This window comes from Scatophagus argus, chromosome 5, assembly GCF_020382885.2.
Source record: "Scatophagus argus isolate fScaArg1 chromosome 5, fScaArg1.pri, whole genome shotgun sequence".
NCBI classification, from domain to species: Eukaryota; Metazoa; Chordata; class Actinopteri; family Scatophagidae; genus Scatophagus; species Scatophagus argus.
Genome location: NC_058497.1, coordinates 1,464,204 through 1,491,060, shown reverse-complemented (window position 1 = coordinate 1,491,060; position 26,857 = coordinate 1,464,204). Strand labels below are relative to the sequence as shown.

The 26,857-nt window shown below is 39.1% G+C and overlaps 1 protein-coding gene across 1 annotated transcript in view; it reads right to left on the bottom strand.

The window, feature by feature from the left end:
- sez6b (seizure related 6 homolog b) overlaps positions 1–26,857 on the bottom strand; it is a 186,924-nt gene that overhangs the window by 32,283 nt on the left and 127,784 nt on the right. The window contains exons 5-7 of the mRNA XM_046388115.1: positions 7,684–7,869; positions 5,215–5,383; positions 2,659–2,825 (exon numbers count right to left, since the gene is read on the bottom strand). Coding sequence (XP_046244071.1) covers positions 2,659–2,825; positions 5,215–5,383; positions 7,684–7,869 — 522 coding nt within the window. The remainder of the gene's footprint in view (positions 1–2,658; positions 2,826–5,214; positions 5,384–7,683; positions 7,870–26,857) is intronic.

Below are 26,857 nucleotides of genomic sequence, written 5' to 3'. Positions count from 1 at the left end.
CAGACATTATTTGTGCAGCTGGTATTTAGAGCTAATGCAATGCAATTCAGAGCACATGTTTGCAGGGACACACATGATGTGAGATGTCAACTGATGTGAAAGCAGTTGCCTGGCTGTCCATGCCAGAAAAAAGGACTAACAACAGCAGAATTGAGAGGCACTTTTAAGTACTGCAACAACTTTATACCAAATGAACTAGTTATAGGTGAAGAGTAATGAAAATGATTATCATGGTATAGGTAAGGTATAGGTTTGTGACTATTATGAAGGCCTATGTTGATTAGTCTAATCCAACAGTACCTGTTGAAAAAATATTTTTAACTGTAAAGGTTTCTGCAAACATTCTAAAGCAGATATATTGAATTTTCCGGCAAATTCTTACAATGTGAAATGAATAAACAATATTATTTAAAGGAGAAAAAAAATTAAATGGGCAATGGACAAATAATGTACGTCTCTAAACATGTGGACCTAATAACAAGCCAATTTTTTAAGGTTATAATAGCTCATTTAATTCATTCTCAAGGTCAATGCATCATCGGGAGGGTTAATAACCTAATTTATTCCTTTCTTGACAAGTTAAGAAAACTCCCTAAGCAGCACAGCAAAAGCATTATTGATGCATGCTGATACTGAAACCCAGTAGATTTCTGTTTAACACTGTAAAACACATTCTAAAAACTGGATACTCATAAGAAGATCCCTAACACCCAAGATTACTGAATTTAAATATCTGACAGCAACTCTTTTGGATCATTGTCTTCTCAAAACAACAATATAACTGAGGCCCAAGCAACAAAAATCTTATGGAAATTCAAAAACTACCTTTTTATTATTATTATTATTATACACAGAGCATGAGATAGAGAATTTTATGGAATTAAATAAAAACTCTACTTCATCTAGCATGGTTTGGAAATCTTTAAAAATGTTTTTAAGAAAACAAACAATTTTATCGTAACAAATGAGAAGAAAAAGTAAAATACACATTAATATACTAGAAGAATACATTCATAAACTTGAAAACCAAGGGGCTGCTAATACAACAACATGACTACCATAAGGGCAGAGGAAGACTTGACAAGAACTCAGTATCATTATTATGAAAATGGAGAAAAAACAGGTGAGCTACTCAGTTGGCAAATAAAGAAAGATGAAAATGCACACATAATTGAATTTCAATGGTAAATGAGCTAGAAAAAAATCAATAAGTATTTTAAATCATCACTTTTTAATCAAATGAAATCATGTGAGACTAATTTTTAAATAAAATGTCCCTGTCAATTATCAGAAGAAGTCAAGGAAATAATGTTTTTCATGAATCATCTATAATACTTTCACTGATTCATGAGGAATTTATCCAATTAAGACAAAGAGCAGACAATATATGCGGATTATTTACAATCCTCATTAGGTAAGTTTATTCATTCAAAAACCTGTTCTGTAAATAGCTGTCTTACTCATGTGATCATAAACATTGATCTGAAGCTCAATTCTTAGGCTGTTCTGTAAATGTTTTAAAAATAATAAATAATAATACTAAAAAATAAATATAGCAGCTTCTGACCATTTAAATTCTAAGGTCAAATTAACAACTTCATGTTAGCAACATCCAGTTCCTGTTTAAGCACCACCCATTCTATTTTAAGACCGACTCATTCCACCTATGGATGCAGATAGGGATAAATTAGTTGGCTGAACACGTGCAGATAATGCTGTAATTGTTCATAGGACAGATTGATCCTAAAATGAAAAAGATCTTTGAAAAGGTATTTGACAGGATGAAACGGCACTTTTTATTTCGGGCCTTGCAATACTCTTCATATAAATAAAGAAAATGACCTCAAAGTTTCTATAGGCTTGAGAAAAACACCTATCTTATCTGACTTGTATCTGCCATTGCACCTGCAGACTGTATGCCATGCATTTTAATAATAATTTAATAATATCATACTCCTTTATGTAATAACCTACTAGTCCCACACATTATAAAATATTGTCTTACTGACATTTGAAAATTAAAATGGGTTAAATGCCTAAGATGCCATTTAGTAATGGGGATCTCATGCATATGTTCAGTAGTGCACACATTTGCTGTATTTCTGCAAAACTATTTAAAAACATATGTCAGAGATAGCACATAGAGTAATTAAATTAAACCCCAATGAATACCCATATGGGGAGAGACATAGAAATGTTGAAATAGTTTAATAACAGAAAAAAATAACATGCAAATCCATACAATGACTTTCATAAAACAATGTCAGAGACAACGACTTATACTGCGCAAAAGAAAAAAAATAATGTAGTGCAGGCAATGACATTGAACAGAATATAGGTCTAACTTGTTGACAATATGCAAAAGATACAGGGTCAGTCATGACTATAGATAAATTCATTTCTGAATGTGAACTAAAGCCCTAGGCATTCACACTACGCTAAATTTATTCTGCAGAGAGTTTTTGTTCGTTATATCTTTAATTGATAATTTACCATGAACACACATCAGGTCAAAGTTTCTCACTGATGCTATGCTGTTCTTGGTGTTGAGAAATTAGTGAGCTTACATGTTTTCGTATGAAATCCTTTTTTTGTTTCATAATGAATGCTTTTTGTCATGTCATCATGTCCTATATTTCAGGAAGCTCTGGTGCTTACCTTGGTACCTGATGGCAAATCCAGTGGATGTGCCTGTACTGTCTGTAGTCAGCTCAATAAAGAGATGCCTGGAGGTACTGAGTAGACCTTCATTAGGTAGATACTCCACCTCATATGAATCATACAGGGCTGCTGCATCTATGCTCTTACCATTCTTGATCAGCAGTCTAGAAGAAAGGAAAAAGAATTGGCATGGTTCGTTCTGGTGATGGATTCAATACCTGGGCTGCTTTGAGATTTAAAAAGCCTTACCTGTTACCTTACCTTACCTGAATAAAAAATTTACAATCACAGTAATTAATTAGCCTCACTTGGACACCAAACATGTGGGGCAAATGTGAGGTATATGTCTTCACAAAACATGAAGTAGAGTAACTTCACTTAAAGGCAGTACTCTCTCAATCCTCACTGATGACCCATTAGAAATTTGTGGTGGTGTATGTATCAGTATATTTTGTTTATTTTGATTTTTCTGTGTGAATATTCCTGGACATCAACCTTTGGGAGGTGGGTGTATGAAGCCCATAACCAATAATAGCACGTGGAGTCTGAGTGTAGTCACAGTTGCTGGTGGCATACTGGTCTCTGTTTGGGCAACTGTGGTCACTTCTGGTGTCTTTGTGCTGGGGGGCCAGCTTTGAATGTGTTGAATGTCATAGTCACAAAATTTTACTTCTTTCATATTACATCTCTCCTGACTTCATTCGTTTCTTTGTTCTGGTTTCTTTCCAATGCATTAATAAAGTGTCCCCACTTTGTGTGTCTAATGCTCCCACATTTGCTCCTATATTTGAAAACTTGGCATCTTGGTTGCTGTATTCTACCACAAATTTTATGAATAAACAGGATATCGGCCACTGACCAGAATCCTGATGAGTGAGTTTTACACAGGCTCAGTTTCCACCATTTTTCATGTAAACCATCCCTCACCCCGTCCTTGCCCGTGAATGAATTAATCTTTTGTGGATGCCCCTTTCATACCAAGTTAAGATACTATCACTTGTTACAATGAACCTGTTTACCTGTGATCCAAACAGATGTTTTTTTGAGCATTCAACCACTTTCCCAGTCTTTGCCCCATCTCAACTTGTTTGGAAGATGTTGCTGCCATCAAGTATATATTCATGAAGTTGATGAGGTAAAACCAACCTGTCAGTGGTTTTAATGTTCTGGCTAATCAGCATACATATTCTCCAGTACTGATGTCAGCTGAGTACATATCAAAAGGGATTAGCAAGAGAGCCTTGATGTCAAAATAAAAAGCTATATTTACGTTTATTCTTCACGTTTCTATTCACATTGACTCAACTAAGCCAAATGTAAATATGTTTCTCCCTTTTTCTGTCAGGGTCCATCCCAGTCACATTCTGTTCCCCCTGCTGTGGTCTGCCAAGCAATACAGCAGTATTTGCTACTGTACCACCAGACTACTGAGCAGCCGCTTTTGTCTGTCAGACTAAACCTCTCATCCTTTGATCAATTTTTTCTTGTGGGACTAAAATTTACACTTTGTTGTGCAACCCTGTGGTGTAGAAACATAAATAAATTATCTGAACCTTGAGAGTTGTCATAAGTGTTCAGTGAGGAGAATTGTTTGTGGTCTGAAAGAGCAAATAAATAATGAGTCCTGTGAATGGTAAATTGGTGCATCTATTTTCAGCACGTGTAATCTCTTTTTTGATTGTATTTTGCTGATCAAGATTGGAAAAAACAATGCTGAAGTAATTAAAGGGCTACATATGATGTTCATACATTGCATTTTTTTTTACCCGTTTTAGAGCTGTTCAGCTGTCTCTTTGTGTCTCTGAGGTCCATTTTTCTAGCTCAAGTGTAAGAACAGTCCAGAGCAGCTATTGGACGGTATATAAAATTGACTATTCAGCTAATTTCCCCCATGTGGCTCTTCCTTTCAGTTCTCTGTAATGAGTACCCCATGCTGCTAAAATGACGCTCCTGCAGAGTCCTAGGAAATATCAGCCCTCATTCACCAGTAGATAAAGTTTTTTTTTTTTTCAGAAATATGTTCTTCATTAAAAAAAAAAAAAAGCTTCAGATTCATAATTTGTATATAAACTGCAGAAATTTCCGCACCTGGGTTCCACTGTCCTCATAAGTTGAGACAAGTTCCAGTTGTTCCTAATTAATATTGGTAAATGCTCTTGCAATCCCTATAAAGGGCATGAGACTGCAGGGTTGCCCAAATGGAAAATCTAAAGGCAGTGGATTGGAGCTCCTGATGGATAAACTCCTGTTGCCTGTCATAAAATGTGCATGCCAGTTACCACTTCAACTTCATAAATTCAACAATATAATAATGCTATTTTCAACACTGTTGTTCTGTATCATTCACCTAAAGTATTATCTACTTCAGCGACTGCAAATGTACGTGTGCTAATGTCTCAGCCAACTGTAGTTTGTAGTAATGTACAACTACCACTAGATAGCCGGAGCTACATCTAAACTAAAAGAAAAATGTATTTTATTGCAAGCTTAATACATTTGTTTTGATGTTTGTGAAGTCCACCCTCAAGGAAAAGCTGACTGTTTACTGCTTACCGATCATCATCCTCTGCCAGCGCCACTTTCTCAAAGTGGATGTGTAGTCTTTGGCCTTCAGGGGCCTCCAGCAGCCAGTGACAGGTCAGGTTGTTGCTGTAGTTGCTGGGAAAACCCGGAGAGACGATCTGGCCGACTGTAACATTCCTGATCAAACCACCACAGGCAGCTGAGAGAAGAGAAAATGAAAAATTTACAAAATAGTGCTGAGAGATTCAAATCCCCCATTAAGATACCAAACATACCTTAATTGCCCGAAGTAATCAGACCAGAAAGGAAATGGATGTTGTTAATCTTTCATGATTGTAAGACTTCTGCGCACCAAAATTCCTGTGAGATTATGTTGAAGTTTTTGTTTCACTAAATGAAGTCACAAAAAGTGGGAGGGACTCTGTAATTTCCTGTGGTATAGTCTTACAGAATGCACTCCACAGCACTAATATTGCCAAATTCATGTCAAACTCTTTTAACACAAGTACTGTTTTGATTTGACTTTCTGTGAATAAAATCAAACACATCCTACAGATTCCACATTAAATCCAATTTGTAAAATATCTGTACAGGAAATGCTGCATTTTGTTGATGGAACCTTAACAGCAACTAAAAAAGCAAAATGGAAGCAACTAGAAATTGTTAGTGAATTAAAACAGTAAAAAAAGAAACTCACTGTCGGTGTACTAATGGAATTAATGCTTTGGAAACATACACTGTACTGAATTTGTCAAGACAACACATGAACATGGAAAATGTTTTGTATTTTGTGAAAAAGCTTGTAAACAGCTTCAACATCAAATTAAAATATAAATATTCAGGAAACTGGGAGGGTTCTCACTAAAATATAATGCCTCAAGTAGAAGCCCTGTCCTCACTGCAGGTAACATACTTAATATTGTAATATGAGTGTAATTGCATAATCTAACCTCCTTTTAATTTCATATATACCCAACCCAAGCTTCAACAAATATTATGAATAACTTGACCTGTGTGTCCTCGCTGGCACAGCATTTGGAATTGCTTCGTAAATAGAATTTAGGTTGTGTTGCTTAAAGCTTGGAGGGAACCAAGACAAGACAAGATAAAAAAATCATAAGAGATACAATCAGCTTTATCAACACTGAACAGCAATAGGAAGGTGTGTGTGTGTGTGTGTGTGCTGTTTCCCAGCTGATCAGGTCAAGGTTACTCATGCAGAAAAAGTTTATTTAAGTGGAGCAGGAAGAGTAAACCCAGTGGCATCCTTCCCAGCCTTCAGTAATCACACCTCAATACATCTTTATGCTCTGACACACACAAACATAAGTCCACATACCCACCCACACACACCACACACACATACACACACATGCACACACAAAATCAAAATGGCAAAGATACAGATGCGCAGGCACAAACTCCTTCCTTGACATTGCTTTCAAAGAAACGCTCCATGTGCTGTGAATCGGTGTGGTCAGGAGTATGATGGTCACTTAATATTCCTCAGTCAGCCCCATTAAAGCAAAGACAGAAAAAAGAACATTCATCATCCTCGCACTGCTGTAGAAGTCCAGGTCTATCTGTCTGTCTGTCTCTATATCCGTCCTGCAAAAGGACCAGACAGTCTTGGCTGCAAATCCTCTAAAAATAACACATCCTCTGTCTGTTGATGGAAATTGTGTACGGTAATGTCTAAAGAACAGTAGACAAACATGTCTGCTCTAAATTTCTACGTATTGCACAATTTATATGATTTAATGGTTTAATATTTAATAAATATGATAGATAACTCTAATTCAAATTATTTTGATTCATTTATTATATTAAATGTATTATTTTAGAAGATACCAAATAAGTTGAAAGTTTCTAAAATACATGCTACAAATGCTACAAACAAATATATTCTAAAAATTGACCAGTTGGGAAAACAGCGCGCGCACACACACACACACACACACACACACACACACACACACACACACTGGTGTTACCTATATATTTTTGTATAAATGTTTATATTATTAATATTATTATTATAAATATATTATTACAATTATTACAATAAAAGAAATAAATTATGAATGAAAACACGTCGTTAGAAATGTAACATACGTACAGTGTAACATGTAGATTGCAAATGGTTTAAAGAATGTACATTTACATACAGACTCTGATGTGCTGTGCTGATGTAGACAGTACAGAGAAAAAAATAATAATCATGTGTAAATGTGTGTATCTATTAATCATGCACCAATCATACATTTTTCTCCAGACACCAGGGAAGCTCTACTGATGCCATCTTTTTGTACTTCTTTGAATAAATTGTTCTTTCTTTCTTTTTTCTACACAAAAAGAACAGCATATGGATAACACTGATTCATACAATTACATATAAAAAGACTGCATCAGCGTTCTGGCTGTGCAACTGAACAACATATTTTCTCCTGAGTCGTCAAGTCTCTATGACAGGCTATCTAAAATGTGGTGACCTTTTACCTAGGCAGTGCGGTTCCTTGCCACTCCAGTAGGGGGTGCTAGCATTGCGGCAAGTCAGCACACTGGGGCCTTGCAGCTTGTAGCCGGTCAGACAGGAGAAAAAAGCCTCCCCTCCAGAGTGGAGACTGCTCACTGATACATCACCGTAGAGAGGCCGCTGAGGGAAGACACAGCTTAACACGAAGGCTGCGGAGACAAGGCAGAGAAGGAAATGAAAGAGTCAGAGAGACAGACATAGAAAAACAGAAACATAAAAAGAGGAAGAGACACAAAGGGAGAGAGAAATAAGCTAAAAAAGCAGTGAAATTTCAGCACGAGGTGATATTTAGTTTCAGCAGTGGAAACAACTCTGGGAAGACAGTTTGAAGACAGGTGGCGACTCATGTGTCATACCAAAAGAGCTTCCTGCTATATTCCACGTCTTTCAAGTCTCTCAATCTGAAACATCACAGGTGCACACGTTTGCAGAGCTGCAAAGCTGTGCAGTGTTTCACCGGCGGTAGCTTAATGAGTGTGCATTGAAGCCCACTTCTAACCACTGGAGGGAGCACAAAGAAAATTTTCTCACGTGACACAACCAGAACCGCTCTCTGTATTCATGTGACTCATGACTCACAGGTGGAACCTTATGGAGAAAATAGTTGTTCGAAGCAGAGCACTAAGCAGAATATGACTGTTGTTGTACTGACTGAATTAGTACTGTGTAAATGTACATCATACTAGTTATACTTATTTAAAAGAGTTAGCATATTTGAGTTAGCATCAACAACCCATTAAAACGCAAGTATAAAACAGGGATGCTTCTTACTGAAATACGACAGATTATCATTATAAAACTTGTAAAATTAGAAATTGAGGAATGTCTCTATATGTATATGCGTTTACATATATTTACACTGTGGCTCTGCAGTCTCTTGTTTTTTTTACACACAGTCAACCTGGTCGACCTGCTTTCTCTGCACTCTATTGTACTTTATGTTAGTTTATTTTGTATATGTTTAGTCTATTTTTCCCACTAACAGTTAGGCCTTGTTTGGTTGTTTGTTTGCTTACTTTTGACTAACCTACACTGCTGTAATGGGCTACTGGATGCTTGAATTTCCCACGGGATCAATAAAGTATCTATCTATCTATCTGGTTACTAAATACAAATTGAAATCATAGCAGCCACATTCCCTCCTTAGCAGGTAATCTGCATAACTCATAACTATGTTTAAATATTCACTATGTGCTTCTGTTGTATGAATTCTCATACAGTATTTAGGAATTTATTCTTATAAATGTGACAGAAAACACATAGACCCCAACTTTCCACACTGCCACTGTGTATTTTTAAGTAACCACTAAATGAAACAAACGTCCAGTGGAAAATGCACAGCATCACCACAGTGACGTTTAGTGTACCAATATCTCTCCAAGGCTACCACGTGGCAGATCCGTAAGGTAGGCTTGTCACCTGGCTGCCAATATATGGGAAACATGTCCAGGCTGCATCTCAGGTGACCAAATAACTAACTGGCCTTTTTATTGTCATTGATTCGTCTTCCTTTAGCCTTCTGGCACTGGGCCAAACATATTAATAATATATTTCTGCTAAAGACACTGATCCATTTCACTGTAATTGTCCTAGTTTTATTGTTAGCCCTCAGATGGCTTGGCAGTAGCACTGCTATTGATTCTGTCTGTTGGGGACAGTGCTGTGCCTCAGGCGAGGAAATATGTAGGGAGATTAAATAGGCCAATAAATGACAACCTACGACCTCGGCAGCTTCCAACACTCTGTTAGTGCTGAGGGATGTTTGTCAGCCCTATGGTGCCTCAAAGAAATAGAGATAAGAAGAGCAGTGTTGGTCTTTATAGTATTTCTCATTAGAGCAACATCCCAGACCACTGCTGCCATAGCAGCAGCTGCTGGAGCTGTGTCCTATCACTCCCCAAGCTAGTCATTACCATGGTTAGCTGTAGCTATTAATATCCAGGACAACCAAAAACTATGAAACTCACAGGCTCACTGGAGACTAGAAGGAGATAAAAGAGCTATCATGGCAGCATTGTGGCAACATAAGGCTACTGCTAACAGGGAGTTTTCACAGAGACAAATTGCCTCGGAGCAGTAAAATGGCTGCGATATGCTACATCACTTTGTTGTGTCTTCTAAGGCCTTATGGTCATTTATCATGTTGTGGTTTTAATGAAATTTATTGATAAGCACTCCTTTTATTTTTTTTCTCTGTCAAACTAGAGAGTACAAGTTGAGTAGTGTAGTGCACAACTTATCGGATCACATAAACTTGGCACCCCCCCCAGTTTTTGTTGCGCCACTTGCATTCAAAATAAAAATTACAATGAATTAGATCAGATGTTGTGGGCTGTATGAGATGATATACAACCAATTCTGTGATATCTAAATGGCATAGCGAGGCTTCTTGTTGAGAAAATTAAATGCGGTGTGATTATAATGTGATATTTAACCCTTTGACACACATGACAGAGTCTCTAATGCCCCCCCCCCCCCCTCATTAGCTGGCTGATGTGCCCTTGAGCAAGGCACTTAACCCCTCAATATGCTCCCCGGGCGCTTGATGCTGCCCACTGCTCCTGTGTGTGTTTCACTGCATGTAATTTGCCGGGTGTTGGATGTGTGTGTTCAACTAAGGATGGGATAAATGCAGAAGTCAATTTCAGTATGTGTATGTAAAAATATATATACTGTCAATAAAGTTGATTCTTCTTCTTCTTCTTCTTCTTCTTCTTCTTCTTCTTAACAGACACAAATTCAGATCACCACATATTGGAAACTGACCGTCTTTTATAATTATGGTCAGATATATTGTTGCTTTCCGTTATCTGTGTTTGTGGAGGTTGCTGAATAGAAGAGGCCAAAGAATGGACCTCCTAATAACACCATGACTGAAACCTGTCTGTGTTTAAATGGATGTCATTCAAGACCTTAACAGGAGCAGTGTTAGGGACTGTATTCACAAAAGCATATTTTCCTGAGGCCAGCATATTTTTGAATTGTTTTCAATGGGAACTTTCCATATTTATACTATGCTACAAACATCCGCAGCATGATGAGGTGCTGAGAGTGTCTGTTCTGTGCTGAGAACTGCACTTTTTTTGTCTGTTCGCAGAGTTGAAAAATGTTCGGCTTTGGGTAAAATACTAAGCTGCTTACAGTTTTTTATCCAGTCGACCAATCACAAGAGGGATGGGACAAATGCAGCAGAGACCAACTGTCACAGCCTACATGTACAAGTGCTGAACAACAACAACAATGGAAAGGAAATGAAATCTGCTGGTCTCTGAGTACCCATGTCTATATCAGATGACATTCTCAGATTACCACAGTAACAATATAAAAAATAATTCTTGGAAAAGCATCTCATTCACCATTGGATATACCCTGACAGGTCTCTACCTATGTGAGTCTTTCCTTCATCCAGAGTAAGGGTCAGAGCAAGTGCTCTAACTTGTGCCGTAGTTTTTACATTCGGTACTTGCTGATACTGTCTGCAAAATTAGGGCTGCAACACATTAATTTCGCAGATAACACCCATAACGCCTCAGCAGAAAAAATACAGTGTTCTCAAGTGCTCCCAGCTGGGTGTTTTCAGACGAGTGCATGGCGATTTCAGCTGGGGAAAAATGCTTTGGTGGATACAACCACTTAATGATATCGTGTAGTCAAAATTCTGATTGGAAAACAAAAAAAAAAAAAAAAAACAGGCCAGGGAAATGATATGCCTGATATGGGAAATGGTAGCTTGTGTCATTTTTTTTTTCACTTTTGTCAATGAAGAATCAGGCAAAAGACATCAGTCACCACAACCTTAGATATGAGATGATTAAATTCAGAATGTGTCCCTTACTGGGTGTGGGTTCTGTTACATGTCCATCAATAGTTGTGAGGTTGTCAACATGAATCTTAAAATCACCAACAATAACTACGCAGTCACTGTGAATGCAGCAGGGGACAGCAGTTCAGCAAAGTTATCCAAAAAATTTGTTCCTTATTTAGGTTGACTGCATTCGTCAGTTAATTGCTGTAATAAAAGGTTAAAGTCACTACACACAGCTCTTGTTGTTTTAGGACAAAGTGACAGATGCAAAGCTCTCTGTCTTGGTGAAAATTTATATGATGAAGTGTGTGATCAGACCAGTTTGTGATGGAAGAAAACCCCTGGACAGAACTGATCATACTAGTAACAGTCACAGTGAACATGTTTCTTTTCACTGATCAGAAGAAGAATTGACAACATCATGTTATACTCTCAATTTACATGACACATGTACAACAACATTTATATTGGTCACCTTTCTGTTATCATGCAAAATAACTGATTTATTATGTAGGTCAGGTTTTACTTATGTATCAAAAATCCCTGATAGAAAGGCAGAATGGTTAACCTATGCATGCAGCAAAAGTCATCTTTATGGTGCACATGAAAGCCAGTCCCTTATAGAAGCTATAAGTGGACACAAAAGTCACTCCAAATTAATGAAAATTGTTGCTCTGTATCTTTGGGATGTGTAAATAAACAAATATTTGCCAACAAGTTAAGCATATCAACTTTGTAAAGAAATATTTCAATGTTGCATTTATAGTATACAACAATGTAGCTCAGCCGAAGACCAAGAGTGCAAGGTTTCTGGGAGGACTGTGGAGTAGGACTTTCAGATCAACTCAGTTCTGGCGGATCATTGACTATTGTTGAAGGGCTGTCTTCGTTGACACCCTCCTTTAGTGTTGCATGGAGGTTGGGGACAGCATCTGTAGAGTGGCAAACCAAGGTGATGGTTTCCATTTCAAAGGGTGTGCTCTAGTTATCAGGGTATCACACTGTTTGGCTTCCCTGAGAAAGCTTATTCTTTATTGCTAGAAAGGAGGTTCTGACCAACTGCCAAAATGCAGATTCAGTTGAAGCATTTATTTACCTTTGCAGGGTCGCTACAGGGGTCACGGAAGTTTGACCATCCAGTCTTCATTTGCTTTGTGGATAAGGGTTAGTGTAGTTACTCAGCAAGCCGTGTGGTAAGTACTGCAGGAGTATGGGGAACTGGTCCTGTTGCTATGAGCAAACAAGAGAGTTCTGTTCATATTCTTGGAACAAAGTCAGACAGGTTTTTGGTGGGTTTTTTCTTTGTCATACAGTCTGATGGTGATAACCTATTCTGGACAGGATTGCAAGACAAAGCCTTGTGTCTTGTCTCTTATGAGACTATTTGGTTCTGTTGGCTTCATCAGAAGATGACGTTCAGCATGCATTGGGGTGTAGTGTTGTTCTAAGCAGTTGAGGTGAAAAGCCTGCTGATGCTGTGTTAAGTGGAAGAAAAAGAATGGATGGATATACGGAAGGTAAGGCTGACGATATTCTACATCAAAGGTTTTTGTCGAAAACCCCATGAAAAGACCAAAACCAATTATGTGTTAGTCTGTTCTGACATCCCTGTCTATGGCTCTCAGGCCTAGTTTTCATTTAATTTAAGCAAACAGGATGAAATGATGCAATAAGACTTTTTAATAAAACATCTTCACAATGCATGTGAAAGCCCATTGTGTTACTAACAGTACTTAATCATAATTCAAAATTTTCTGTTGCATCATTAAAGAGCATGAGTGCATTAGATGTAAATATGTTAATACTTTACATACATGTTACACTGAACTAACTAAATATATTTTGGATCCATTTTAAATTTTATTGGGAAATATATCTGTTAAATTTGAATTGCTTTGTAGATTTTTACTTGTCCTATAATGACAGTGCCGCAAGAATTGTAAGTCACTGGAGTTAACAGTACTTACAGGTGGGATTTATATAACTGTTTCCTCTGTTGCTCCTGAGCTGCTAAACCAACACAAGCCTTCAACTGGCCATAAGCCAGCTTTCTGCAACTGGTGTGAGAAAATGCTGGCAAACAGAATCAGGTCCTGTGGCCATAGTGTAGATTATGGGGAAAGAGCAATAATTTGAGATGTTTAATGTAGCTGGCAGACATAAATGGAATTTATTTATTTTATAAACGAGTTGTGATATGGCTTTAATGTGGAATGACTCCCCTTGGATCAAATTTCATCTCTAATCTTATTTGCTTCCACAGAGTCTCTATTTCTGTTGACCACTGGCCTTTCATCAGTGCAAGGAGGTGACAAACTCTGCAGAGATATATCCATCTGTCAACTCTGTTTCCTGGCTTCACTCTGGAATAGCTGGGATCTCTTCTCTGTGCCACACCAGGCCTTTGCTGAGTGTAAAATAACTGTTCAATATACTTTTACCCCACTATGTCTAGTATCTTGAAAACAATCCATCAATTCCATTCCAGATGTTTGGTAATAGTGACCCCATGAATGTAAAATAAAGTGTAATGTTTAAATGTTAAAAAATTCAGTATAGAATTTGACCTAGTGATCAAAATATTCAGAGCAGGGGATGAAAGGGCTTTGAAAACAGTATCCCAACTGCAGACCGCAGTAAGAAATAGATACTTCTAGATGAACTACAGTTCTTTACAGTGAGATGTGACATGCTGTTCTTCTGTAAAATTCTTCAGTATTACTGTGAAATAATTTCTGTGCTCTGGCATCTGATATGAAAATAGTCATATTAATGATAACAGAGCAACAAGATGTATTCAGGAGAAACTGCCATTGCATCAGAGGGGATTTTAAACAAAGACATGTTCTCCTCATATCCTTTTTTTATCCTGATTCCACACATTTTCTGCATTGTCCTAATTTCACTGTGATCTGATGGGACAGCAGTCTGAGTCCTGACAGAGGGAAAAACCAAGAAAAAGATAGAGAAGACCTGCAGTAACTGCTCTGAAGAGAATCCACTGGGGCTGCAGCCTTCTCCTCTCCATCCTCAAGAGGCCATCAACTATGATAAATAGCCAGCAGAAAGAGAGAGGATGAAGGCACAGAAACACCCACATGGAGATCATTCATAAAGCAGAGGAGCACAGATGATGCAGGATGAGTCAAATAGCAAAAAATGATAGGAGAAACAAATTGCAGACCAACTGTGGTCTAATCTGCGTAGCAGTGAAAATGCAGCTCTCTTCTTTATTCCCTCACTCCCTGAGAGTCGATGAGCCAAAGAGGGGGCTTCAAGTATGCAGTGCAACTCCCATAGTCACCCCCACCCCTGCAATCTATTTTATTTATGCTTTATTGCCTCAACCTTTCAGCTCAGTGGGGGCTTGTGGCTGCAGGATGTGGACATGTTGTTACAGCAAGATCACACTGCCGTTTCTCTTTCAATTAGCCTTACATGGTATGGAGCACTGGACTTCCAACTCGGAGGTAAATTACCCAGTTGCAGCTAGAGCTTTTGTCCCCTAATGGCCAATGACTCTACGAGCCAATGAAAGGAAATAGAGGGCTTGTAATGACATTGATTATGAAGAAACTCGTGAGGTGAACCACCAGCAGCTGAGACTTACTAATTGTGATGCATCCCAGCATTGTAAATTACCCACTCTCCTGTCCTCTAATAGCCTGTTTTGTGTCAGCATTCAGTGTATTTCTATTTTGGCCCTGCTAGCATGGACAGCATAGATTGTCAAGGGCATTGGTGTTCAAATAGGTTCATATCTGTTGCTCTGAGTTTCTCTTTTGATTTTCTCATGGTCCAGCACTTAAACTTTAAAGCCTCTGGCTTACGGTTTCAGCACTGAATGTTTGCAGCTCCTTTAGTAATTAATAGAAGACATTATTTCACATTAAGATTACATGACTGCAAGTAATTACTTACTTACTGTGTGCTGTCTTTTAGCATGTTCTTATTAAGGTCTGTAAAATGCAGGCTGTACCAATGGAAATGAAATGTAAATTTGTAGAAATAGTCAGTGAGTCTATTTTATAGCTGATTATTGAGCGGAAATTGTAGGATAAGGGAATTAGAGAGACATAGACTATTTTGGGCCCTCTTATTATCACGATTTCACTAATAACTATATTATAGTGAGAGCTACTTCAACACAGCAGGAAATACTGCAGGAAATTAAATGCTGCTAAAAAAGGTCACTTCACATGAGTCCCCTGATCAGAACCATCAGAAGGAAAGATATCCGTTATTGTTCCACAGTAACAATACTGTATTATTTTTCACTTCTTTTTTCTCCAAAAACAGCAACCTACTTTGGCAGAAAATAGCACTTGGGCCAGCATGGTAAAAATTGTGGGCCAAAGCAAAACAATGTGAAGCTGAAGGGAGCTGGAGATACAGCTAATAATTCTCTGTATGTTCAACACTACAACACTTTCACTGTATTTATATCACATACATTACCCTATTACCAATCCCAGTCTTTAATAAGTATAAGTCTTTAATACTACTGGCTGTACACCTTGAGTTTACGCTGCTGTGCCCTGACAGCCCTGCAGAAACTCTATAGTGCCATGAAATTTCCCTTTGCTAACAGAGACAAATGGTCTATTAGCAGTCTTGCATTTTACATGGACTGATGAAAAATAGATACATCTTCCTTAGTGCTTGGACATCAATAAAGAAACTGACAGAGGAGATTCATTCATGCCTTGCTCATCAGAGCTCATTGAGAATAATTGGGCGTGACAGGCTTGTACAGGACAGAACACTGTGGGTGGGAACTATCCTTCAGTGATGAAATTCAATTTCACACAATGTCATACCCTTTGCCGTGTGGGATTGGACTGGGCTATCAAATGTGGAGTTTGTATGGAGGAATGGTTTAAATAATATAAGACCCATCTGGAGCACATGTGTGTGAGGTACAAAATTAGATTTTGAGCAGGAGACCTACATTCAACTTGAATTTGATGGCTTAAAATTAAATTTAACATCACTGAAAGAGTACAAGGAAACACATTATTCTTCTTGTCATAATTTCGTTGCCATGACAACATGACAGCTTATCTGAGTCAGAGTTACAATGGAGGACAATAAGACGTGATAACAGAAAGAAAGGTGTTAGTGTCATCCCAAATAATCAGATTATATGTAAAAAATAAATTGTGAAGGATTCAGCATTATACCTAAGGAATGTATATACATTCCTTAGGTATAATGCGGAATTAATCCTTCCACGATCCTTCACAAACATATATGTAAAATATATATACCCTAAGTGCCTAAGTACTAAGTACCAGAAGATGTGAATGCAGTGTTTCAGGCTATCCCTACTAAGTCGATAACCAAGACCAATGAGCTGATGTACACCACGGCAACAGTAATCCTTGAGATTCTTGGCTGCAAGGTTAGCACCGTAACAGGGAGCAAAGAGGACCCATGGAAGAGGAGGCTGGAAACCAAGATCATGTGACTCTCAGAACTAAACAAGTGTGATGAAGAAAGGGCTACCAATCTACACTTGAAGCACTGGAGACTCACAGCTCTGGCTGCATGCTTGAAGAGATACACACAAGAAGCTAGGATAATAAACAAGATGTTCTCCATCTAACCATCCAAAGTGTACTCCCAATGGCAGGGCAATAGCCTGAGAATAGATCCACCCAGGGTTGAGAAAATTACTGGAAGAATATATGGGACATAGATTGACTCAAACCTAGCAATCAGTCCAAAGCCTAAACTCAACCATAATTCATTTGAGAGCCTTATTCTTAGTCTTTCACACCCAACCTGGAAAACAGTGCAGCTAATTTTAAATGTTACAGTACACCATGCTCCAGAACAATCCTAGATTCCTCTTTAATACTGTAGCCAGGTGACTAAAAACCATAGGGCTGTTGAGCCATGCATCCCCCGACTCTCAGCAGTGATGATTTCTTAACTTTCTTCACTGATAAGATTGTGAACATCAGAGCAAGGATTGGCAGTAATACTCCACCAAATGCAGTTTCTTCTATAGCAACCTCCACACCTATAGTATGTTTGGACAGCTTCTCCCCCATTCACCTCTCAGAGTTAACTTCAGTCATTTCCTCATCCAAGTCATCCACTTGTCTACTTGACCCGGGACCAACTAGACTGCTTGAGGACGTCTTTCCCTTAGTTAACATTTCTATACTGAACCAGATCAATCTCTCTTTAGTCACAGCTTATGTACCACAGGCCTTTAAGGTGGCTGTCATCAAACCTTCCCTTGACCCAGATGTATTAGCTAGTTACAGACCTGTATCCAACCTTCCATACATCTCCAAGACCCTTGAGAAGGTTGCCCTAGAGCAGCTACATCAACATCCACTCTAACGACCTTTTTGAAGCTTTCCAATCTGGATTTAGAAACCACTATAGTACTGAAACAGCACTGATAAAAGTTTCTAATGACCTTCTCCTGGCATCCAACAGAGGTCTTGTATCCATACTTGTACTTCTAGATCTCAGTGCTGCATTTGACACCACTGATCACAACATTCTTCTCCAGAAACTGGACCATGAAATTGGGATGAAAGGATCCGCCCTTCAGTGGTTCAAGTCATATTTATATGACAGGTATCAGTTTGTTAACATTAATCATAATTGCTCCAAGCATAGTAAAGTTACTTATGGTGTACCTCAGGGTTCAGTATTAGGGCTGATACTTTTCACTCTCTACATGCTTCCATTAGGTAATATCACCCGGAAGCACTCCATCAATTTTCATTGTTATGCTGATGATACTATACTATCTAGCTAGCTATATTTATCTATAAAACCAGAACCAAAACCAGAAATAGCTGAATAGTGAATAGTTGTAAATAACTTGTTTCCTAAATTTGTACATAATGTTTTGAAATTTACAATTTATATTTGCATTCTAAGTTAAACATGTTTGTGGTTTTCACAGTAAAAAATCTAACTTTTTCCCACTCGGATTTTATATTTTTTGTGTGATTTTAGTTCCAGTGTGTTAATACCGTATGTCAAAATGAAAAAATAACAGTCACACTTATGAGGTTGTGCTGCAAAAAGTTATACCAAACAAGACAAGATAAACAATTTTTTTAAGCTGAAATATAAAAGTAAAATCAAAAGTAGTCAGAAATGTAGTCAGATGGTTAAGACATAAAAACTTGAATGATTTGCAATTTTCTACTTCTAAACTCACACAAAACTGAAGTTATTGTGCTGGGCCCTAGATTATTTAGTGATATAGCCACCTTGGATGGCATTACCTTGGCGTCCATCCCCACCGTAAGTTGATTTTTGATCAACATGTCTTTTAACTCACACATAGCTCAAATTTTAAAGACTGCCTTTTTTAACCTTTTTCAGAATGCAGGGTTACTTGTGGTTGCTAGAGTCAGCAAAAGTAGAACGGGAACATTTAGTTATCAAGCTCCCACCCATGGATTCATCTTATGGCTTCGGTTCAGGAGGCAGACATCCTCTCAACGTTCAAGAGTAGACTTAAAATCTTCCTTCTTGATAAAAGTTGAGGTTAGGGCTGGCTTGGGCTGACCCCTAGTCATTCCAATACTCATTAGTCATTAGTATTGCTGTTGTTATGCACCTCTGTCTATGTACCCGCCTCCCACTTTCTTACCCTTTCTCCCTCTCTCTCTTTCTCTCACAAGCCAATTGGTCAAGGCAGATCTTGACGACCATCTTGAGCTCGGGTCTGCTCCAAGGTTTCTGCCTTCTAAAAGGAAGTTTTTCCTCGCCACTGTCACCAAGTGTTTGCTGATGGGGGTTTGTTTGTTGGGTCTTTCCCAAAATCAAATTAAAGACTTTGGTCTAGACCTGTTCTAACTGGAAAGTGACACAAAGCACAACATGACACAACTGTTGTTGTGATTTGGCCTATATAAATAAATTGAATTGAACTGAATTGCATGGAGGGTTCCACTCCAAGTCCAGCATCCTGAGACTGTAAGAGACACTAAGCAGAACGAAGGAAGCCAAGCACTAGTGAATGAAACAACAAAGATCCAGGAATACATCAGGAAGATGCCCCCCAGAGGTGAACTGCTAAGTGAATACCTCAGGCAGCAGAAACCTGGCAATGATGAGGAGGAAGAAAATAAACTGTCATGGAGGGACAAGTCCCTGCACGGCATGTACCACCGACAGACTGAATAAGTGGCTGATATCAAGAAATCCTACCAATGGCTAGAGAAGGATGGATTAAAAGACACACTACGATCCTGTGGGACTGCCAGATCTAGACTGACAAAATGGTGATGGCGAACCAGTCGGACATTGTTTTGGTCTGCAAACAACAGAAGAAGGCAATGGTGATAGACGTAGTGATCCCAAGTGACAGCAACATCAAGAAGAAGGAACACGAGGCTCGAAAAATACCAAGGGCTGAAAGAGGAGCTAGAAAAGATGCGGACAGTAAAAGCAACAGTGGTGCCAGTGGTAATCTGGGCACTGGAGGCTGTGATCCCCAAACTCCAGCAGATTCCAGGTACAACATGGGTAGTCTTTGTCCAGAAGAGCGCAGTCCTAGGAACAGCTAAGATACTGTGCAGAACCCTCAAACTCTCGGGCCTCTGGACCCAAGCTTGGAAGACAGACCCCACCCCAGTGGGGAGTGATATGCATTTCGTGGATCAGCGGTTAGGGTGTCGGACCCGTAACCGGTGGATCGCTGGTTCGATTCCCCGTCCCGGTGTCCATGGCTGAGGTACCCTTGAGCAAGGTACCTAACCCCCACTGCTCCCCGGGCGCTGCACGCGGTCGCCCACTGCCCCGGGTTTGCTGTGTGTGTGTGCACGTCACTTGGGTGGGTTAAATGCAGAGAACAAATTTCGTTGGAGTGAGTTCCCTCCAATGACAAAATATGTCACTTTAATCTTAATCTTTTAATGTATTTCTTTTATTACCTTGATTTACAGTTTTCCTATTACATTGTTATTGATATTTCTGCTCTGCTTTATTTGTTATTTTATTGTTTTTACTTCAGCTTCATTGAGCTCACTTTTATTGTCTTGTGAATCACTTTGTAATATCTATTTTGAAAAGTGCTATATCAGTCATGTATTACTGTTAGTATTATTATTATTATTATTATTATTACCATCCATCCATCTATCCATTTTCTATATTGCTTATCTGTGCAGGGTTATAGGGGCCTGGAGCCTATCTCAGGTGACAACAGGCAAAAGACGCCCTGAACTGGTTGTTGTCTGCAGAGCTTATTATTATTATTATTAGTAGTAGTAGTAGTATTAGTATTATTGTTGGAGAACAAGTCATGGCTCATAAGTGGCAAAATATGTGATAGTAGCCATCTTGCCAGTTTGGTCAAGATGTGAAAAACTATGCTGGTGACAGGCATGAATTTACTAATTGAAAGTCAGATCTTTTCGGAGTGATACAAACAATTGTGTATCCTTCTCCTTCCTGTCACTGAAAAAGATCACCCCATGTCTTTTTTATGCTTGACATCCTCAACTAAATTTCCAGCATATTTGTACATGCTCTTATTCATGCTATCTGATATGACACCAATTTTAATGCAGGGGAAAAAAACAATTTGGCTTCCCGTATAATTATGGAGAAAATCCTGTAGCAATTACATCTTCATAATAACCATATTAGATACATGCCCATTTTAAATTTAGTCATCAGCATATCAGTGGTTTATAATTATGTAAGAAACAGGGTGAGCCGGCCTGTCTGCAGCTCAACATTTAACTCAGTGTTCCAGCATCACTACTATAATGCAAGAGTCAAATGAGAGATTCCTAAGTGTTTTCCATCACGTGATTAGATCAAGCATGCAGCTCTTAAATTCACTTTATGTATATGCCAGTTGTCCTGTATTTTAATTAGGGTTTTCTGGGGCTTTGAAAAAGAAATACTAACACTAGTAATTTTAAATTAAAGCAATGAATTGTTGGTGCTCTGAGACAATATTTTCTATAAATATCAACCGCATCTGACCATTTACGTGCAAAGAGAGATGAAAGAAGAGGTTCATTAAAACAACTTTTACAAAGTGCTTGGTTCAGATAGTGTTAATCAGAATCAGAATCGGCTTTATTGACCAAATTTGTGTGCACATACCAGGAATTTGTTTTTTTTTCAGTTTTCATTGCTCTCAATGTACAAGTTTGCAAGTATGTGGAAAATCAACTATATATGAGTATATATAAAAAGCACCAATAACCAATAATATAGGTAAACACTCTGTAAGTCTACTGTTTTTGTAAGCTTTAAGCAAACAGTGCTTAGACACATAAAGTACTACATGAATATACATGTGGGGTGATTATATACAACATATACAAGATACAAGATACAAGACACACACATATGCTTGTATACATGCCTTGGGACAGCATGTATGCAATGATACAAATGTTGCCCAGAGGTGTATTATTCCCAGAGATGAATGAAGTGTGTATACCAATATTGGAGAGGTGCTGATCACAATGAATGAGCAAGTGTGAGGTAAGATCACTCACGCCACAATGAAATAGTCATGAACCCACGTATAATTATAAAGTTGAATATAATAATCATATAAAAATATGATTCTGTAATTCCCTTAAGCTTTTAGCAAGCTCATTGAAAACTCATTTGGATTTTCAGGCCACGACTTTACCTCTTCAGTCTAACTTATCTTTCTCTCTCTCACAGACACACACCCTAAACTTATTTTCAGAAACAACAGATAGCTGTTTTCAGAGCAAAAGCTTTGTTAAACCTGCTGTACACTATCTGCTCAGCAACAAAAAGCAGAAAAACACAGTTAGTGACTGGCCGGTGAAAATAGTGAAGCATGCAGCAGGGAAAGAATCTGGGCATTTTCATCGGGAGCTGGTGATCAAATCTAAAGCTAATGTAGAATTAATGTTGGACTGGTTGAAAAAAAGCTATGCAAAAGACAACTGTTTGATAACAAATTTGCCTTTACAACTTTAGACAATTGTTGTGTTATGCCGCCTGGTATGGTAATAATAATGTATTCATTGCCACATTCACTACCGTGTCTGTGTGTCTCAAGTTGTATGGCTATCTTAAACAGTTGCAAGAGAATTTTCTCTACACCAATATCAACAGCATGACATATGTGGTCAATGATGAGGAGACCCCCCTGGAATTAGGTAATTATTTGGGGTATTTGATGGATGAGCTGGAGGACGATAGCATTCAGGAATTTGCGGCAGCTAGTCCAAAGAGTTACATGTATCAAAGCAAAAAATTAAAACATTTAGTGCTGCATGTCAAGGGCATCTTGCGAGACTTGGACTTGCGAGAGAGCTGGTGGGGGGTCAATTCTACGACTCTAGAGAGTGAGACCCCTCACCACAACATCAGATGTATTAGAGGGGGCTTTCTGTTGAAAAACTCTACATTTATAATATATTGAGAGAGAGAAAGAGACAGGATTTTTAAAATATTACTATTTGCTTCTGTGGAGGAGACTGAATTTGATCCTAGACTAGACTACTTGATCCTCAACTCAAAGTGCTTTCTTTTTTTTTATCTCTGACTGTGGGACCCAACTGTTGTAGGAAAACCTATTATATAGCTTTTCAACCTTTGTACACCTAACTGCAAAAGATGAATAAGTAGGCTACCGTTGAATAAGACGAATAAGATGAAGTACCACTGGTCTAAACAGCAACTATCTGGTGACGTTTAAAAATCCTTGGAACAAATTACAGATGAATATATTGGCTCATCAAATCTTCCCCTTCACAAGTGTACATCACGAGTACATCATGAAGAAGTTAAACAAGAGCACATCACAAGGATCGACCTGTTTAAAAATGTTTCATGATCTTATAAAAAAAAAAAAAATCCCAGTTGCTGATTTTTAAATACTCAATGGAACTCAAAATCTCGAGACCCACGAACCGTGAAGCGTAAGAAAAAACATAAAATAAACCTGTCCCCCACTTGGATCAGACCCAAGGAAGGAGAGGATGAAGGTTCTACATATCTAAGATTAAAGACTGGATTATGTAAAATGACCAAACTTCCAGGATGGGTTGACTTTTCCCCATGAAAGCTTTTGTAAGAGACAAGTAGTGTTCTCTTTCTTTTCTCAATGAAGTGTTCATTATTCACATTTTAAGTCTACAGACATTTTTTATCATTGTTCATTAATATGAAAACAATCTAAACATTTCATAAGTTGTGGCAATCTTTCAACATTTGCAAAAAACAAGACTCATGAAGACTATAAGCATTGATTTCTGATGTAACACCAATATTTTTTCACTAAGTCAGACACCATGAGTTTGTTTTTTGACACCTCATTATGATACAAAGACAAAGTTTGTTCAAAAGGTAGTCCACAGGCCTGAGATAATAGATGCAGTGTTTACCGCACATGGCGGACAGCGTGTGTTGAAGCCGGCGATTGTGGTACAATATCTGTTTAGAGAGGTCTTCCAGAAACTGTAAGTGGTGCAATGGGTATTGAGCCATATCCGGCAGGTATCCCTAGGAGTCCAAAAAGGTGGCTTTACCGTCCTCTTCCATAGCCAGCGCTAACCAGTGTTGCCTGTTAAATCAATCTATCTCCCAGAATATCGTCACATTGGCTGAAGATTGTGTTCAAAGGATAGTTGACGAGCCCTACCGCTGTGTCATTTAGCAGATATGTACCATAGAATCAGAATTCCTTTATCCCCAAGGGGAAATTCTTTTTTGTACCCGAGGGGAAGTACCCGTGGGGATGTTTCTCATGGAGATTTAACACGGTATTGTTCAGATCCAAGATTTCACTGTCTTCGGGGATGAAGAACTCGATGGGCCCTCCGTTGGTGACGGTGGACAAGTGTAAAATTTCTGTGTAGGCTTTATCTTCGATGAACAACTGTAACAGGCCACAACTGAAAATAAATCCAGCTTTGCCAGAGCGTGCTCAGATGATTTGTCATGTAAAAGAGCCATGTTTTTTTTCCTTTTAAGTCTTGAATTTACCCATCATCTAAATATATTGGCACTCTAGGCAGACTTCCTCCCCTTGGACTTGCTTCTCACAACTGATTTACTCTTTTTAAGGTGTCCCACGGGTTTTCAACACTGCTGACACATATTCGCCTGGGGGAAGTCTCCTCACTGTGTGCAACAAGACCATAATACCGCCAGATCCCTCCTGACTCTGTTTATTGGCCTTTATCCTCAGCATATGGCTTATCACATGAGAGGTGACGTTAGTAGCAGCTGATTGAAGATGCTGATTTAAGATTTTAGCAATGTTATGCCACTGCTGTACATAACAGGTGTACTGTGGAAACCAGGTAACGTGCCCCTTACTTGACTTTCAGAATAACTCATGAAGCAATGAGGGTCATCTCTCAGGCATACCTGAGCCTGTTGAGTTTTTTTTTCTTGTTTCTGGTGTTTTTCCACTGTGTATCTCCCCATACCCTTCCTCTCTCTGGGTGTGGGAGTGTATGGCTTACCTTGAGCTGAACTGGGCTGTCCCTAGGCACCTACCTGTATTCCACTCTCATGCACGCCTGCTTGGCATTTATGGCACTCAACTCCACCCTCTTTCTGCTGCCTTAAAGACCAGCCCTCCCGCTCCATTGTAACCAGTTTGTCCCAGCTACTCTGTAGTATCAATATCAAGCCGACTATCATGTTTCAAGGCTTGTTACTTGAGTTTTTATGACACTTGGTGAGCCCATCGATGGACCCACTTCAGTTCACCTTCCAGCTTGGCACTGGGGTGGATGACACACCTTCCTCCTGCACAGGGCTCTCTCTCACCTGGACAAGCCTGGGAGCACTGTGAGACTCATGTTCTTTGTTCTTTTTTATATATATATATGGCTACTGGACTACCCTACCAACTGCCTGCAATACATGAGGGCACAGAACTGTGTGTCTGACATGGTGGTCTGCAGCACAGGGGACACTGCGGACTTCAGACACAACTCAACTGACTGTCACCTGCAGAAGTTCTCTGATGACTCAGCACGTGTTGGCCTCATAAGAGGACAGAGAACTGATCCATGATTTTGTGCACTGGTGCCAGTGCAACAGCTTCCAGATCAACGCAAGGAAAACAAAGGAGCTGGTGGTGGATTTCTGCAGGCATGGACACTCATCCGCAACATTGGTGAACATCCAAGAAATGGACATTGAGATAGTGGGCTCCTATATGAACCTGGGTGTTCACCTCAACAGCAAATTGGACAGGACAGACGACTCCACTGCGCTGTACAGGAAGGGCCAGAGCAGACTGTACCTGCTGGCGAGACTCAGGTCCTTTGGAGTGCAGGGGGCACTGCTAAGGACATTTTTCAACTCCATGGTAACACTGGCCCTATTCTATGGAGTGGTCTTCTGGGGCAGCAGCATCTCTGCTGCAGACATGGAAAGACTGGACAAAATCATCAGGAATGCCAGCTCTGCCTTACGGAGCCCCCTCGACCCAGTACAGGTGGTGGGAGAGAGAAGGATGATGGCGCTCTGACAGCACAGGGCAGCTCCTCCAGTGGAAGGCTGCTTCACCCCAAGTGTGTGAAGGAGTGTTACCACAGGTCCCTCCTCCCTGCTGCTGTGAGACTGTACAACCAGCACTGCTCCCAGCAGACCCCATGAACTCCACAACGAACTGAATCAATGTGCAATAATCCCCCATGTTCTTGTAACGTTTTCACTGCTAACAATTTAAAAATTGTGAAATATTTTAAAATAAAATAATAAAAATCTTATCTTATCTTATCTTCTCCTCTCTTACACAGAATCTGAAATGATCAAGAATTTGTGTGTGGTGGCTAAATCAGGAAAAGTCATCCATCTCTTTACTGCTAATATTTATGACAATAACATATGATTAATATATGTTCTTACATGCTGTGAAGGAGTAAAAACACAGAGAACCATTTTCACTGGTGGACATGTCTCTGGCATGGGAGTGACATGGAAAAATTACTTCTCTGGGCCACATATTGTGTATCACCTCACCCACTTATACAATGAGATTTGCAGCCCTTATGCAGGCTGCCTTTGTACAGGCTGTACAGTAGTTCCCTGAAAAGTGAGAATATTGACTTGGGATATGGTTTCCAGAAGGATGTTGTATGCATGTCAGAAATGACATATTGCTGTTACTGATGTGAGCATGAGCATGGTAAGAGCATGTTCAGTCATGAATACAATTACAAATCAATGGTGTCTGTCGGTCATTCTCCTCTGCTGCTGTCTGGCCTGCACATTCCTTTCTCTGCCTGGAACAATAAGTGGTACCAGCAACTCAATGTGATGAATCCTATCTCAGCAAACACACGCATTTCCTCACTGCTCAGGCTGTTGCAATCCAA